General features: G+C 36.4%; 2 protein-coding genes across 3 annotated transcripts in view; both read left to right on the forward strand.

The window, feature by feature from the left end:
• The first annotated feature begins 779 nt into the window (after positions 1 to 779).
• guca1ab.2 (guanylate cyclase activator 1Ab.2) lies at positions 780 to 12552 on the forward strand. Of its 2 annotated transcripts, XM_061922724.1 has the most exons (5): positions 780 to 974; positions 2538 to 2687; positions 3751 to 3841; positions 3916 to 4027; positions 12504 to 12552. In XM_061922724.1, the coding sequence occupies exons 1-5, from the start codon at positions 780 to 782 to the stop codon at positions 12550 to 12552; spliced, it is 597 nt and encodes a 198-aa protein (XP_061778708.1). The 2 variants fall into 2 exon arrangements, with proteins under 2 accessions (XP_061778708.1, XP_061778709.1); XM_061922725.1 differs by lacking the exon at positions 12504 to 12552 and having other exon boundaries at positions 3916 to 5533.
• Positions 12553 to 12811: 259 nt separating this feature from the next.
• irf6 (interferon regulatory factor 6) overlaps positions 12812 to 14261 on the forward strand; it is a 29090-nt gene continuing 27640 nt past the window's right edge. Inside the window, exon 1 of the mRNA XM_061922722.1 lies at positions 12812 to 12985. Coding sequence (XP_061778706.1) covers positions 12812 to 12985 — 174 coding nt within the window. The remainder of the gene's footprint in view (positions 12986 to 14261) is intronic.

Raw genomic sequence — 14261 nt, forward strand, 5'->3', positions numbered from 1 at the left:
AATTAGAGGAAATAGATGATGGACAACAACTGCACGAGGAAGAAGAAGAGACCTGCAAAAAGTAAAGTGATCATACTGCGCACAGAAATGACACATGTGGGGCAGTATAGCTCGGTTGGTAGAGCGGCCGTGCCAGCAACTTGAGGGTTGCAGGTTCGATCCCCGCTTCCACCATCATAGTCTCTGCGGTTGTGTCCTTGGGCAAGACACTTTACCCACCTGCTCTCAGTGCCACCCACACTGGTTCAAATGTAACTTAGATATTGGGTTTCACAATGTAAAGTGCTTTGAGTCACTTGAGAAAAGCGCTATATAAATATAATTCACAATTCACTTCACATGCAAGAGAAATCAGATCTGAGTCACTTGAGGGCAAAAAAATCTTACTGGGTGTGCAGCGTAATGCAATTATTTTCTTTAAGAGCACAGAAATACCTCAGAAGGACCAAGATGTCATGGTTACTCATATTTTACCACTTATATTGATTATGGTCATAGGCGAACTGGAGCCTTTTCCAGCTGATTTTGGGCTGTGAGACACGCATAGTAATAGTAAAGTTTCAGCTTTTCATTTACAACATGCATGCATGGACCAATACTCCAGGGTCAGTTATCTCTGGCCTTAAGGTTTCCTTAAATAGGTATGACTCGGTGGGCAAGCAAAGTAGATTACCACGTCAAGAGCTTTTCACAGATGCTTTGCAGGATGAGGAGCTAACCCACAAAGAAATAATCATTACAGTGCAGTTTATTGATTTTCATTTGAAAATAAGAGAGACATGGGAAACAATGGCTCAGCTGTGGAGGATATCAAATCTTGTGAGAGTCACCAATGGTACAGGAAATTTATGACTGAGTGCCCGTCTGGACTTCTTTCTTTTTATGAGTTCAAGAAGTTTTTTGGCCTGAAGAACCTGTCGGAGACATCAAATGCTTACGTGAAGTTAATGTTTTCAACCTTCGATCTGAATAATGTAAGAAAAATGTATTAATTATTCCTAATTAGGTGTAGTCTGTAGACACTAGTTTGCATGCATATCCTGTGCATTAGACATTTCTTTTTGTTCTTTTTTTGTCAGTTATACATTTCGAAATAAATAACCTAGTTATGCTAAACACATGCTAAAAAAAACTGCAGAGGGCGTTGGCTCTAAGACTGTATGTACAACCGTTTCAGATAGAACCATGTAGAATAACTCTTTTTTTGCTACGATATTCAAGAAATACATGTAGGGGTCCTATTTAAGTGACTTTATATTTGATGTACATGGTGTTCCTTAATGGCTTCACGGTGGCAGAGGGGTTAGTGTGTCTGCCTCACAATACGAAGTTCCTGCAGTCCTGGGTTCAAATCCAGGCTCGGGATCTTTCTGTGTGGAGTTTGCATGTTCTCCCCGTGAATGCGTGGGTTCCTTCCGGGTACTCCGGCTTCCTCCCACTTCCAAAGACATGCACCTGGGGATAGGTTGATTGGCAACACTAAATTGGCCCTAGTGTGTGAATGTTGTCTGTCTATCTGTGTTGGCCCTGCGATGAGGTGGCGACTTGTCCAGGGTGTACACTGCCTTCCGCCCGCTTGTAGCTGAGATAGGCGCCAGCGCCCCCCGCGACCCCGAAAGGGAATAAGCGGTAGAAAATGGATGGATGGATGGATGGGTGTTCCTTAATAGAACTTCTTAAGTCTGCCTGAAACATAAACAATACCATATAATAGAGTGGTTCTCAACCTTTTTTCAGTGATGTACCCCCTGTGAACATTTTTTTAATTCAAGTACCCCCTAATCAGAGCAAAGCATTTTTGGTTGGAAAAAAAGAGATAAAGAAGTAAAATACAGCACTATGTCATCAGTTTCAGATTTATTAAATTGTATAACAGTGCAAAATATTGCTCATTTGTAGTGGTCTTTTTTTAACTATTTGGAAAAAAAGATATAACAATAACTAAAAACTTGTTGAAAAATAAACAAGTGATTCAATTATAAATAAAGATTTGTACACACAGAAGAAATCCTCAACTTGAAGTGCCCTCTTTGGGGATTGTAATAGAAATCCATTTGGATTCATGAACTTAATTCTAAACATTTTCTTCACAAAGAAACAAATCTCTAACATCAATATTTATGGAACATGTCCACAAAAAATCTAGCTCTCAACACTGAATATTGCATTGTTGCATTTCTTTCCACAGTTTATGAACTTACATTCATATTTTGTTGAAGTATTATTCAATAAATATCTTTATAAATGATTTTTGAATTGTTGCTATTTTTAGAATATTTTTAAAAAATCTCACGTACCCCTTGGCACACCTACAAGTACCCCCAGGGGTACGCGTACCCCCATTTGAGAACCACTGCCTTAATATAACAGAAACATAACAAAAATGAATGGGAATGATTCCTGATTGCCTGAAAGTGTTTTTTATTCCAATCGTTGAATATTTGATGCTGATATTATGTTTGAAGCACATAACATAATGTCATCTTTCTGTGTTCCTGTATTTGTCGGATTAAATATTGCTCATGCTTATTTTAAAGGATGGCTTCATTGATTTCATGGAGTACGTGGCTGCTCTCAGCCTGGTTCTGAAGGGAGAGGTGCATCAGAAACTTCGCTGGTATTTCAAACTCTATGATCTAGATGGCAGTGGCTGCATTGACCGTGATGAGCTACTTCTCATCATTAAGGTGAGCCTTTAAGTCATGTTAAAAAGTTTCATGGGTGTCTTGGTGAATTAAGAAAATACCTCTCAGTGTGTTCTCACTTGTAGTCCTGAAATTTGGTCTGGACCGAAAACAGTTGCTTGAATCAGTTGAGTGTGGTCTGGTTCGTGTTTAGACTTTAATTTGGTCAAATAGTGTTCCCAGTTAAGCATATACAGTACGTTAAGTCGAGCCATATGTGAATTGTACATTGTTTGACAACCCACACACCCTAAACCTGACGTCTTCCATGCGTTACTGGGATTTTCTAATTTGAAGGGATTCATATATTTTAATATTGTTTTTTGAGGATTTTCACTCAGCAATCTGTAGGGTGTTGATATGCATCGCCTGGATATAATTGTATTTAAATGTAAATGGTTAATGGGTTATACTTGTATAGCGCTTTTCTACCTTCAAGGTACTCAAAGCGCTTTGACACTATTTCCACATTCACCCATTCACACTGACGGCGGAAGCTGCCATACAAGGCCTAGTCACGACCCATCAGGAGCAAGGGTGAGGTGCCTTGCTCAAGGACCCAACGGACGTGATTAGGTTGGTAGAAGCTGGGGATTGAACCAGGAACCTTCAGGTTGCTGGTACAGCCACTCTCTTAACAGCGCCACGCAGTTTAGTGACGTCATAGCCGGTGTTCTGGTGCGTTGGTGTGGCACTTGCATCACTCAGGACTAGAGTCTGCTGGCATCTCTCGAGACCATCTCTCTATTGGTCTCGGTCCACCAGTTTGACCTGGTCGTTTTGGTCTTGGACTGTGCTAACCCTTTATCAAAACAACCCCACATAGCAGAGCAAAGTGACTTTAATCCCTTTTACTGTCCCAAAAAAAGACACGTGTAAACACGCCTTCAGATCCATTGGTTCTCAATCAAAGACGAGGTCTGAGTTGTGTGAACAGCAGAAAGAACCCACCTCAAACCTGCTGGGACGTGACTGTTTTTTTGCCAATACTTTGGGGACATCTACTGGTTGTGAAAAGGACAGCAGATGTTGCATGATTTAACTAACTGTTCTGTTATGATAACAGTCTATTCATGCAATCAATGGAGTTTGTGATGACACCAAAGCAGAAGAGTTTGCAAACTCAGTGTTTGACAAGATTGACATCAATGGCGATGGTAAGATTTGCTATTTTATCCAGCGATATTGCATGTACAGTAGCTAAACCTATTGACTGTCTTTTTCCCTAAAGGTGAACTGTCCTATGAAGAGTTCATGGGTGGGGTTCAGGAGGATGAGATGCTACTGAAGACTCTCACACAGAGTTTGGACCTGTCACACATTGTTCAGAAAATCCAAGGGGAGCTGAAAACTAACACATAACATTTTCCAACATCCGTGGAAACTAATGGAAGAGTTGAGGAGGGATCGTGAGGTAAATGGCAGCAAGACCAATGACTTGGATCCAGTTAGTTGGCTTTACTGTACATCAATTATTCTCAGTGGTGTTGATGACACAGAGTCAAAATAAGTGGACGTGCTCTACAGACACTGCACCTGGCATCATTGCATAGCCAGGACAACTTTCTCTGTGTCCACATTATTTGTTCCTATCGGAATTACATTACTACCTGAACAAATGGCTTGTGATTTGACACTAAATGCGGGCTAAATTTGTGTTTAGCTGTCGTTGGAAAGAAATATTATGTGCCAGACACATAATAAGTTTGTTTGGATTTGGACATTTCCAGTTCCAATTATTTGCTTTGATTCATAATAATTCTGATTCTTTTAAGAAACAAGGTCCAAATTGACTATTATAACAGAGCTATATTCAACCAGTATTTGCATTTTAATCTATTGAACTGTATTATAAATGTTATGAAGTGTTTTTCCACAGGAGTAAAATTTCACTTTATTTTATTATGTTCCCAATTAGCCTGTTCACCTGTGGGATGTTCCAAATAAGTGTTCGATGAGCATTTCTCAACTTTCTCAATCTTTTCTGCCACTTGTGCCAGCTTTTTTGAAACATGTTGCAGACATCCAATTCCAAATTAGCTAAAATTGGCAAAAAATAACTAAGTTTTCCAGTTTGAACGTTAAGTATCTTGTCTTTGCAGTCTATTCAATTGAATATAGGTTGAAAAAGATTTGCAAATTATTGTATTCTGTTTTTATTTACGATTTACACAGAGTGCCAACTCCACTGGTTTTGGGGTTTGTAGTTGTTGTATTTTTTAATAAAATATGCATGTAATGTGTAGAAATAAATATGGAAGAAATATAACTAAAGGATTTAAATGAGGCTTCACAGTGGAAGAGGGGTTAGTGCGTCTGCCTCACAACACGAAGGTCCTTAGTAGTCAGGGTTCAATCCCGGGCTCGGGATCTTTCTTTGTGGAGTTTGCATGTCCTCCCCGTGAATGCATGGGTTCCCTCCGGGTACTCCGGCTTCCTCCCACCTCCAAAGACATGCACCTGGGGATAGGTTGATTGGCAACACTAAGTGATCCCTAGTGTGTGAATGTGAGTGTGAATGTTGTCTGTCTATCTGTGTTGGCCCTGCGATGAGGTGGCGACTTGTCCAGGGTGTACCCCGTCTTCTGCCCAATTGTAGCTGGGATAGGCACCAGCGCCCCCCGCGACCCCAAAAGGAATAAGCGGTAGAAAATGGATGGATGGATGGATTTAAATGACTATATTGCATGGTGTACAACAGACAACAACTGCTATTTTCCAGTGTTCAAGGTTCGGGAACAAACTAGCATCGGTAGTTAAAATGAATATTTTAAACACTATTTATTAAATATGTAATCAGATCAATTTGTGGTATACTTTGCCTAATAAAAACAAATATTTAAAGTTTGGAGCACAAATGGCATTGATTTGGTGAAATGCTAAATGGCATCGATTTGGTGAAATGCCCAAGTGAAATAAAAATTTGATTTTTACAAAAAAAAATTAAATTATTAAAACATCAGTGTGGCCTTTCAGCAAACTTTGTTTATGTGATACCCATTCATAATTGTGAGGAAACTACACGACCACAAGGGATGAGGCAATCTTTGAGAAGGTTTCAGGGTGTGTCTTGCTATTATTATTGCTATTTTATCCGTGTGTGTGTGTGTGTGTGTGTGTGTTTGTGTGTGTGTGTGTGTGTGTGTGTCTCCTTGTATTTCTACTCTTCTTGAGACATCAACAAGGAAAAGTGCCTTCCATATGAGGACCGGTGAACAAGTTAGAAAATAAATCATGGTCCCAATACAAAAAAACATTGCATCTAATAGAGAATGTCTCATTTGCACCCCTGGTGGTGAAATCTATCACAATTAGGGTGTTCTCAAAAAGGAGGGTTTATTCAAATGGACACTGTCGGTTTTAAAAGTCTCCCCCCTCTGGTCAACATATGAAATGACAAGTGTGTGTAAAAATTTGAAGTGCTCCCTTTCTGGCCAAAATATGAAATAACAAGTGTGTGTAAGAAATTGAAATGCGCCACTTTTGGCCAAATATAATTAAAAATATATATATATTTATATAGAGACATACTGCAATAACTTGAAGTAAATAATGAAGTTTAAAAACCAATTACAAAGACAAAACTCAAAACAATTTTTTTTTACTAAAATCTTACTTTTTTTAATATTTGCATTGTATGCATATATTATTAATGTTGAAAATGCAAATATGTATATATCTAGAATCCACATTTCTCCAAAATCATGCAAAACTATTCAATACCCAATCATATGTATTTATCAACAAATATGGAATGCTAGTGGAGAACCAATATGGTTTCCGGGCAAATATCTCAACATCAATAGCATTAATCAAATTAACATAAGAAATGACCAATGCAATAGATGGTAAAGAATGTGCGGCCGCAGTATTCATAGACTTAACAAAAGCATTTGACACAATTAATCATGATATTTTAAATAAACCAATTGCAAGGATATGGCATCAGAGGTTTGGTCTTGAACTGGGTAAGAAGCTATCTAACCAATAGGAAGCAATATGTGAAGATGGGTGAAACTATGCCAACACAGCTAGATCTATCTTGTGGTGTACCCCAGGGATCAATACTGGGACCAGGATTGTTTCATCTTTATATAAACGACATTTGTAATGTTACAAAGGACTTAAAGTTAGTTTTATTTGCAGACGACAACTGCTTTCTGTTCAGGAAAGAACACACAGAAGCGTATACAAAAAATAACAGAAGAAATCAACAAATTAATCAAATGGTTTCACAAAAACAGACTATCCTTTAATCTCACTAAAACCAGAATAATGTTATTTGGTAACAGTAGAAAAGAGAATCATACACAAATACAAACAGATAAAGTAGATATTGAAAGGGTAAAAGAAACCAGATTTTTGGGAGTGTTAATAGATAAAATTAACTGGCAATCTCATATACAAAATATAAAACATAAGGTGGCAAGAAACATTTCAAAAATGAATAAAGCAAAATACGTCCTGGGCCAAAAATCACTTCATATTCTCTACTGCTCACTAGTGTTACCATATCTGAGTTGCTGTGTAAAAATATGGGGAAATAACTACAAACCCCGTTTCCATATGAATTGGGAAATTGTGTTAGATGTAAATATAAACGGAATACAATGATTTGCAAATCATTTTCAACCCAGATTCAGTTGAATATGCTACAAAGACAACATATTTGATGTTCAAACTGATACACGTTTTAGTTTTGTTTTTTGCAAATATTCATCAACTTTAGAATTTGATGACAATAAATACTGATAAAGTTGAGGAATGCTCATCAAACACTTATTTGGAACATTCCACATGTGTGCAGGCTAATTGGGAACAGGTGGGTGCCATGATTGGGTATAAAAACAGCTTCCCAAAAATGCTCAGTCTCTCACAAGAAAGGATGGGGCGAGGTACACCCCTTTGTCCACAACTCCGTGAGCAAATAGGCAAACAGTTTAAGAACAACGTTTCTCAAAGTGCAGTTGCAAGAAATTTAGGGATTTCAACATCTACGGTCCACAATATCATCAAAAGGTTAAGAGAATCTGGGAGAATCACTCCACGCAAGTGGCATGGCCGGAAACCAACAGTGAATGACCGTGACCTTCGATCCCTCAGATGGCACAGTATCAAAACCCGACATCAATTTCTAAAGGATATCACCACATGGGCTCAGGAACACTTCAGAAAATCACTGTCACTAAATACAGTTCGTCGCTACATCTGTAAGTGCAAGTTAAAGCTCTCATATGCAAAGCAAAAGCCATTTATCAACAACATCCAGAAACGCCGCCGCCGCCGGCTTCTCTATGCCCAAGATCATCTAAGATGGACTGATACAAAGTGGAAAAGTGTTCTGTGGTCTAACGAGTCCACATTTCAAATTGTTTTTGGAAATATTTGACATTGTGTCATCCGGACCAAAGGGGAAGCGAACCATCCAGACTGTTATCGATGCAAAGTTCAAAAGCCAGCATCTGTGATCGTATGGAGGTGCATTAGTGCCCAAGGCATGGGTAACTGACACATCTCTGAAGGCACCATTAATACTGAAAGGTACATACAGGTTTTGGCACAACATATGCCGCCATCTAAGTGCCAGGTTTTTCATGGACGACCCTGCTTATTTCAGCAAGACAATGCCAAGCCACATTCAGCACGTGTTACAACAGCGTGGCTTTGTAAAAAAAAAAGAGTCGAGTACTTTCCTGGCCTGCCTGCAGTCCAGACCTGTTTCCGATCAAAAATGTGTGGCGCATTATGAAGCGTAAAATACGACAGCGGAGACCCCGGACTGTTGAACGACTGAAGCTCTACATAAAAAAAGAATGGGAAAGAATTCCACTTTTAAAGCTTCAACAATTAGTTTCCTCAGTTCCCAAACGTTTATTGAGTTTTGTTAAAAGAAAAGGTGATGTAACACAGAGGTGAACATGCCCTTTCCCAACTACTTTGGCATGTGTTGGAGCCATGAAATTCTAAGTTACCGGTATTTATTATTTGCAAAAAAAAATAAAGTTTATGAGTTTGAACATCAAATATCTTGTCTTTGCCGCGCATTCAATTGAATATGGGTTGAAAAGGATTTGCAAATCATTGTATTCCGTTTATATTTACATCTAACACAATTCCCCAACTCATATGGAAACAGGGTTTGTACAACAGTGCGCTTGATTCGTTAACCATGCTACAAAAAAGATCAACTAGAATAATACATAATGTTGGATATAGAGAACATACAAATCATTTATTTATTGAGTCAGAAATACTGAAGTTCGATGTTTTGGTAAAATTGCAAACTGCTCAAATTTTTTACTAAGCAAACTATAACCTGCTACCAAAGAATATACAACAATTCTTCTCTACTAAAGAGGATAAATATACCTTAGAGGAAAATCTAATTTAAAACATTTGTATGCATGTACTTAGAACCTTAGGCATATCGGTATGTGAAATTATATTATGGAATGGATTAAGTAAAGAAGTTAAACAATTTACTGATATGATCCAGTTTAAGAGGCTGTTCAAATTAATAGTGCTTACAAAGTACACAGAAGAATAATTATGAGAAACACTTTCAACTTTATTGAAAATAAGATATGCTTCGTCTCAGTATGTGTATCATGACTGACTTAATTACATATTACAAAACTGCTTTTTTACTCATTCACGGATGTCATTGTGCTACAAAAGGAAGTCAGTAAATTAATGTATATATTTGTCAACGATCTGAAGTGGGAAAGGGGTAGGATTAAATAAGCTTTGCTTCTTCCTACACCTTTTCGGACATGATGTAAAGTGAAATGATATGAAATTGTGTGATGTATTATGCTGTAAGTGTTTTCATGTTCGAAATAAACTAAAAGAAAGAAAGAAAGGGTGTGTGAGCTTCAAGAGGTAGTCACCTGAAATGGGGTTCACTTTACAGGTGTGCCTGAAGCTTGTCAAGAGAATGCCAAGAGTGTACAAAGCAGTAATAAGAGCAAAGGGTGGCTATTTTGAAGGAACTGCAATACAAAACATGTTTTTGGTTATTTCATCTTTTTTGTTAGGTACAAAACTCCACATGCATTCATTCATAGTTTTGATGCCTTCATTGACAATCACCAATGTACACCAATAGTCATGAAAATAAAGAAAACCCATTGAATGCGGAGAAGGTGTGTCCAAACTTTTTAAAAAACGACACAGTGTGTAGCTAACTAACTTGGTTAAGCAGTTGGAGCAGAGCACTTCTAGTCTGCACCATACCAAAGCAGAATTAGTGTAATGCCAGCCAAGAATGTTAAAATATCTAAACAGCGGACATTTATCCATGAAAATATGTAGAAGCTACCGATGATATATTTGACGGAGAGACAGCTGAAAGGAGATAACAGTAGAAGTCCACTCTCCAACTTAAGATTGGATATTATTATTACATTACTTCATAAAACTACTGTAGTTGTTTTGCATTGATTATATTGTATTGTTTTTATACAATATTTATTATCTAAAGCAGTGGTTATCAACCTTTTTTCAGTGATGTACCCTCTGTGAACATTTTTTTTTTTAATTCGAGTACCCCCTAATCAGAGCAAAGCATTTTGGCTGAAAAAAAAAAAAAAGATAAAGAAGTAAAATACAGCACTATGTCATCAGTTTCTGATTTATTAAATTGTACAACAGTGCAAAATATTGCTCATTTGTAGTGGTCTTTTTTTAACTATTTGGAAAAAAAGATATAAAAATAACAAAAAACTTGTTGAAAAATAAAAAAGTGATTCATTATAAATAAAGATTTCTACACATAGAAGTAATCATCAACCTAAAGTGCCCTCTTTGGGGATTGTAATAGAGATCCATCTGGATTCATCAACTTGATTCTAAGCATTTCTTCACAAAAAAAGAAATCTTTAACATCAATATTTATGGAACATGTCCACAAAAAATCTAGCTGTCAACACTGAATATTGCATTGTTGCATTTATTTTCACAGTTTATGAACTTACATTCATATTTTGTTGAAGTATTATTCAATAAATATATTTATAAAGGATCTGTGAAGTGTTGCTATTTTTAGAATATTTTTTAAAAATCTCACGTACCCCTTGGCATACCTTCAAGTACCCCCTGGGGTACGCGTACCCCCATTTGAGAACCACTGATCTAAAAGGTTAGTTTTTCTTTTTCAAAGCCGTCCTATATGTCAAAATTTGGGATGGTAAGCACCAATTATATTGATTTCAATTCAATGAAACGAGAAATGTTGATTTGAGATACAAATGTTTTGAGTTAAAAACTTGTGCGTGGGTCATATGATATCATAGGTTTAATTTACATTAACCTTTAAAACTCTGTCTGTGTTTGGTAATTGTCCATTCATCCATCCATCCATTTTCTACCGCTTGTCCCGTTCGGGGTCGCTGGAACCTATCTCAGCTGCATTCGGGCGGAAGGCGGCGTACACCCTGGACAAATCGCCAGGTAATTAGTCACATGAAAACGTGGCCAAGTTTTCAATACTTACAGCAGGGGTCACCAACGCGGTGCACCAGGTAGCCCGTAAGGACCAGATGAGTAGCCCGCTGCTCTGTTCTAAAAATCGCTCAGATAGCAGCACTTACCAGTGAGCTGCCTCTATTTTTTAAATTCTATTTATTTAATAGCAAGCTGGACTCGCTTTGCTCGACATTTTTAATTCTAAGGGGGAGACAAAACTCAAGTAGAATTTGAAAATCCAAGAAAATATTTTAAAACTTGGTCTTCACTTGTTTAAATAAATTCCTTTATTTTTTTACTTTGCTTCTTATACCTTTCAAAAAGACAATTTTTGAGAAAAAATACAACCTTAAAAATTATTTTAGGATTTTTAAACACATATACCTTTTAAATTCCTTCCTCTTCTTTCCTGACAATTTAAATACATTTTCAAGTAAATTTATTTTTTTTATTGTGAAGAATAATAAATACATTTTAATCTAATTCTTCATTTTAGCTTCTGTTTTTTCGACGACGAATATTTGTGAAATATTTCTTCAAACTTATTATGATTAAAAGTAAAAAAAATATATTCTGGCAAATCTAGAAAATCTGTAGAATCAAATTTAAATCTTATTTTAAAGTCTTTTGAATTTCTTTTAAAATGTTTGTTCTGGAAAATCTAGAAGAAATAATGGTTTGTCTTTAGAAATATAGCTTGGTCCAATTTGTTATATATTCTAACAAAGTGCAGATTGGATTTTAACTTATTTAAAACATGTCATCAAAATTCTAAAAATAATCTTAATCAGGAAAAATGACTAATGATGTTCCATAAATTGTTTTTTAAATTTTTTCAAAAAGATTCGAATTAGCTAGTTTTTCTCTTCGTTTTTTCGGTTGAATTTCGAATTTTAAAGAGTCGAAATTGAAGATAAACTACGTTTCAAAATTTAATTTTCATTTTTCCCTGTTTTCTCCTCTTTTAAACCGTTCAATTAAGTGTTTTTTTCATCATTTATGCTCTGCAAAAAAACTTCCGTAAAAGGAAAAAAATGTACGACTGAATGACAGACAGAAATACCAATTTTTTTATGTATATAGATTTATTTATTAAAGGTAAATTGAGCAAATTGGCTATTTCTGGCAATTTATTTAAGTGTGTATCAAACTGGTAGCCCTTCGCATTAATCAGTACCCAAGAAGTAGCTCTTGGTATCAAAAAGGTTGGTGACCCCTGACATACAGTATCGTATCGCCCACCACTAAGTGTGTGGCCCACGCGCCACTCAATGGAAAAGGTGTGTCATTGCTGTGACGTCATCAAAGTACCTGAGTTTCGGCCTGAGAAGTAGGCGGGGCGAGTAAAAACAGGAAGAAGGACAAAAAAACAGCAAGCGGGTCGAAGACGAACGTGTTGTGAACTTTACATTTAAGCTTCGCTCGCTGATATCTCAAGTCGACAACGTAACGCAACCACTTTTTTTTATTTGGTGCGGAGTCCAACAGGAAAAAGGAGAGGCCACTTCCTGGTTGAGGCAGGTATGTGACCTGCTTTAAATGACCCCAGTGTGCTTGAACGCAGCACAATTGTCAGCTCGTCGTTTAATGGCGTCGATAGAAACACATACACTGTTGTCGTTTAATCTACATTCGCAGTTCTTTTTACCCTTTCAGTCGACATGTCGGTCACGCCGCGACGTGTCCGCTTGAAACCGTGGCTAGTGGCCCAGGTGGACAGTGGCAGATATCCCGGCCTGTTGTGGCTCGACCGTGAGGCCATGCGCTTCAAGATCCCGTGGAAACACGCCACCAGACACACGCCCCAGCACGAGGACGAGGACACCATATTCAAGGTACCGGCAGCCACACACGACGAAATAGCAGCTGTCCAAACTGCGGTCCGAGTTCACTTGTAGCCCACAGCTCTCTTTTTTTTGGCCTTGTCGTTTTTGGTCCGTTTGTTCGGCTGGCAGGGTTATTTTGGTTCAGTGTGAACGCAGTCCTGGACCGAGACCATACTTGCCAACCTTGAGATCCCTGAATTCGGGAGATTGGGGGAGGGGGGAGGAGTATATTTACAGCTAGAATTTACTGAAATTCAAGTATTTTCTTTTCTTTATATATATATATACACATACATACATATATATATATATATATGTATATATATATATATATATATATCTCAAGGTTGGCAAGTTTGGTCTCGGTCCACACGTTTGGTCCAGGACCAAACGTATATAATATGAAGCCCATATTTATATATATATATATATATATATATATATATATATATATATGTATATGTATGTATATATATATATATATGTATGTATATATATATGGGCTTCATATTATATACGTTTGGTCCTGGACCAAACGTGTGGACCGAGACCAACTTGCCAACCTTGAGACCCCTGAATTCGGGTGATTGGGGGAGGGGGGAGGAGTATATTTACAGCTGGAATTCACTGAAATTCAAGTGTTTTATTTTATTTATGTATATCCTTTATATATATTTATATGTATGTATGTATTTATATATATGTATGTACATGTGTATGTATGTATATATGTGTATATGTATGTATGTATCTATGTATGTATCTATGTATGTATATATATCTATGTATGCATATATATGTATATATATGTATGTATGCATATATATGTATGTATGCATATATATGTATATATATATGTATGTATGCATATATATGTATATATGTATGTATGCATATATATGTATATATATATGTATGTATGCATATATATGTATATATATATGTATGTATGCATATATATGTATATATATATATGTATGTATGCATATATATGTATATATATATGTATGTATGCATATATATGTATATATATATGTATGTATGCATATATATGTATATATATATGTATGTATGCATATATATGTATATATATATATGTATGTATGCATATATATGTATATATATATGTATGTATGCATATATATGTATATATATATGTATGTATGCATATATATGTATATATATATGTATGTATGCATATATATGTATATATATATATATGTATGTATGCATATATATGTATATATATATGTATGTATGCATATATATGTATATATATGTATGC

This window comes from Nerophis ophidion, linkage group LG16 (genome assembly GCF_033978795.1).
Source record: "Nerophis ophidion isolate RoL-2023_Sa linkage group LG16, RoL_Noph_v1.0, whole genome shotgun sequence".
NCBI lineage: Eukaryota > Metazoa > Chordata > Actinopteri > Syngnathiformes > Syngnathidae > Nerophis > Nerophis ophidion.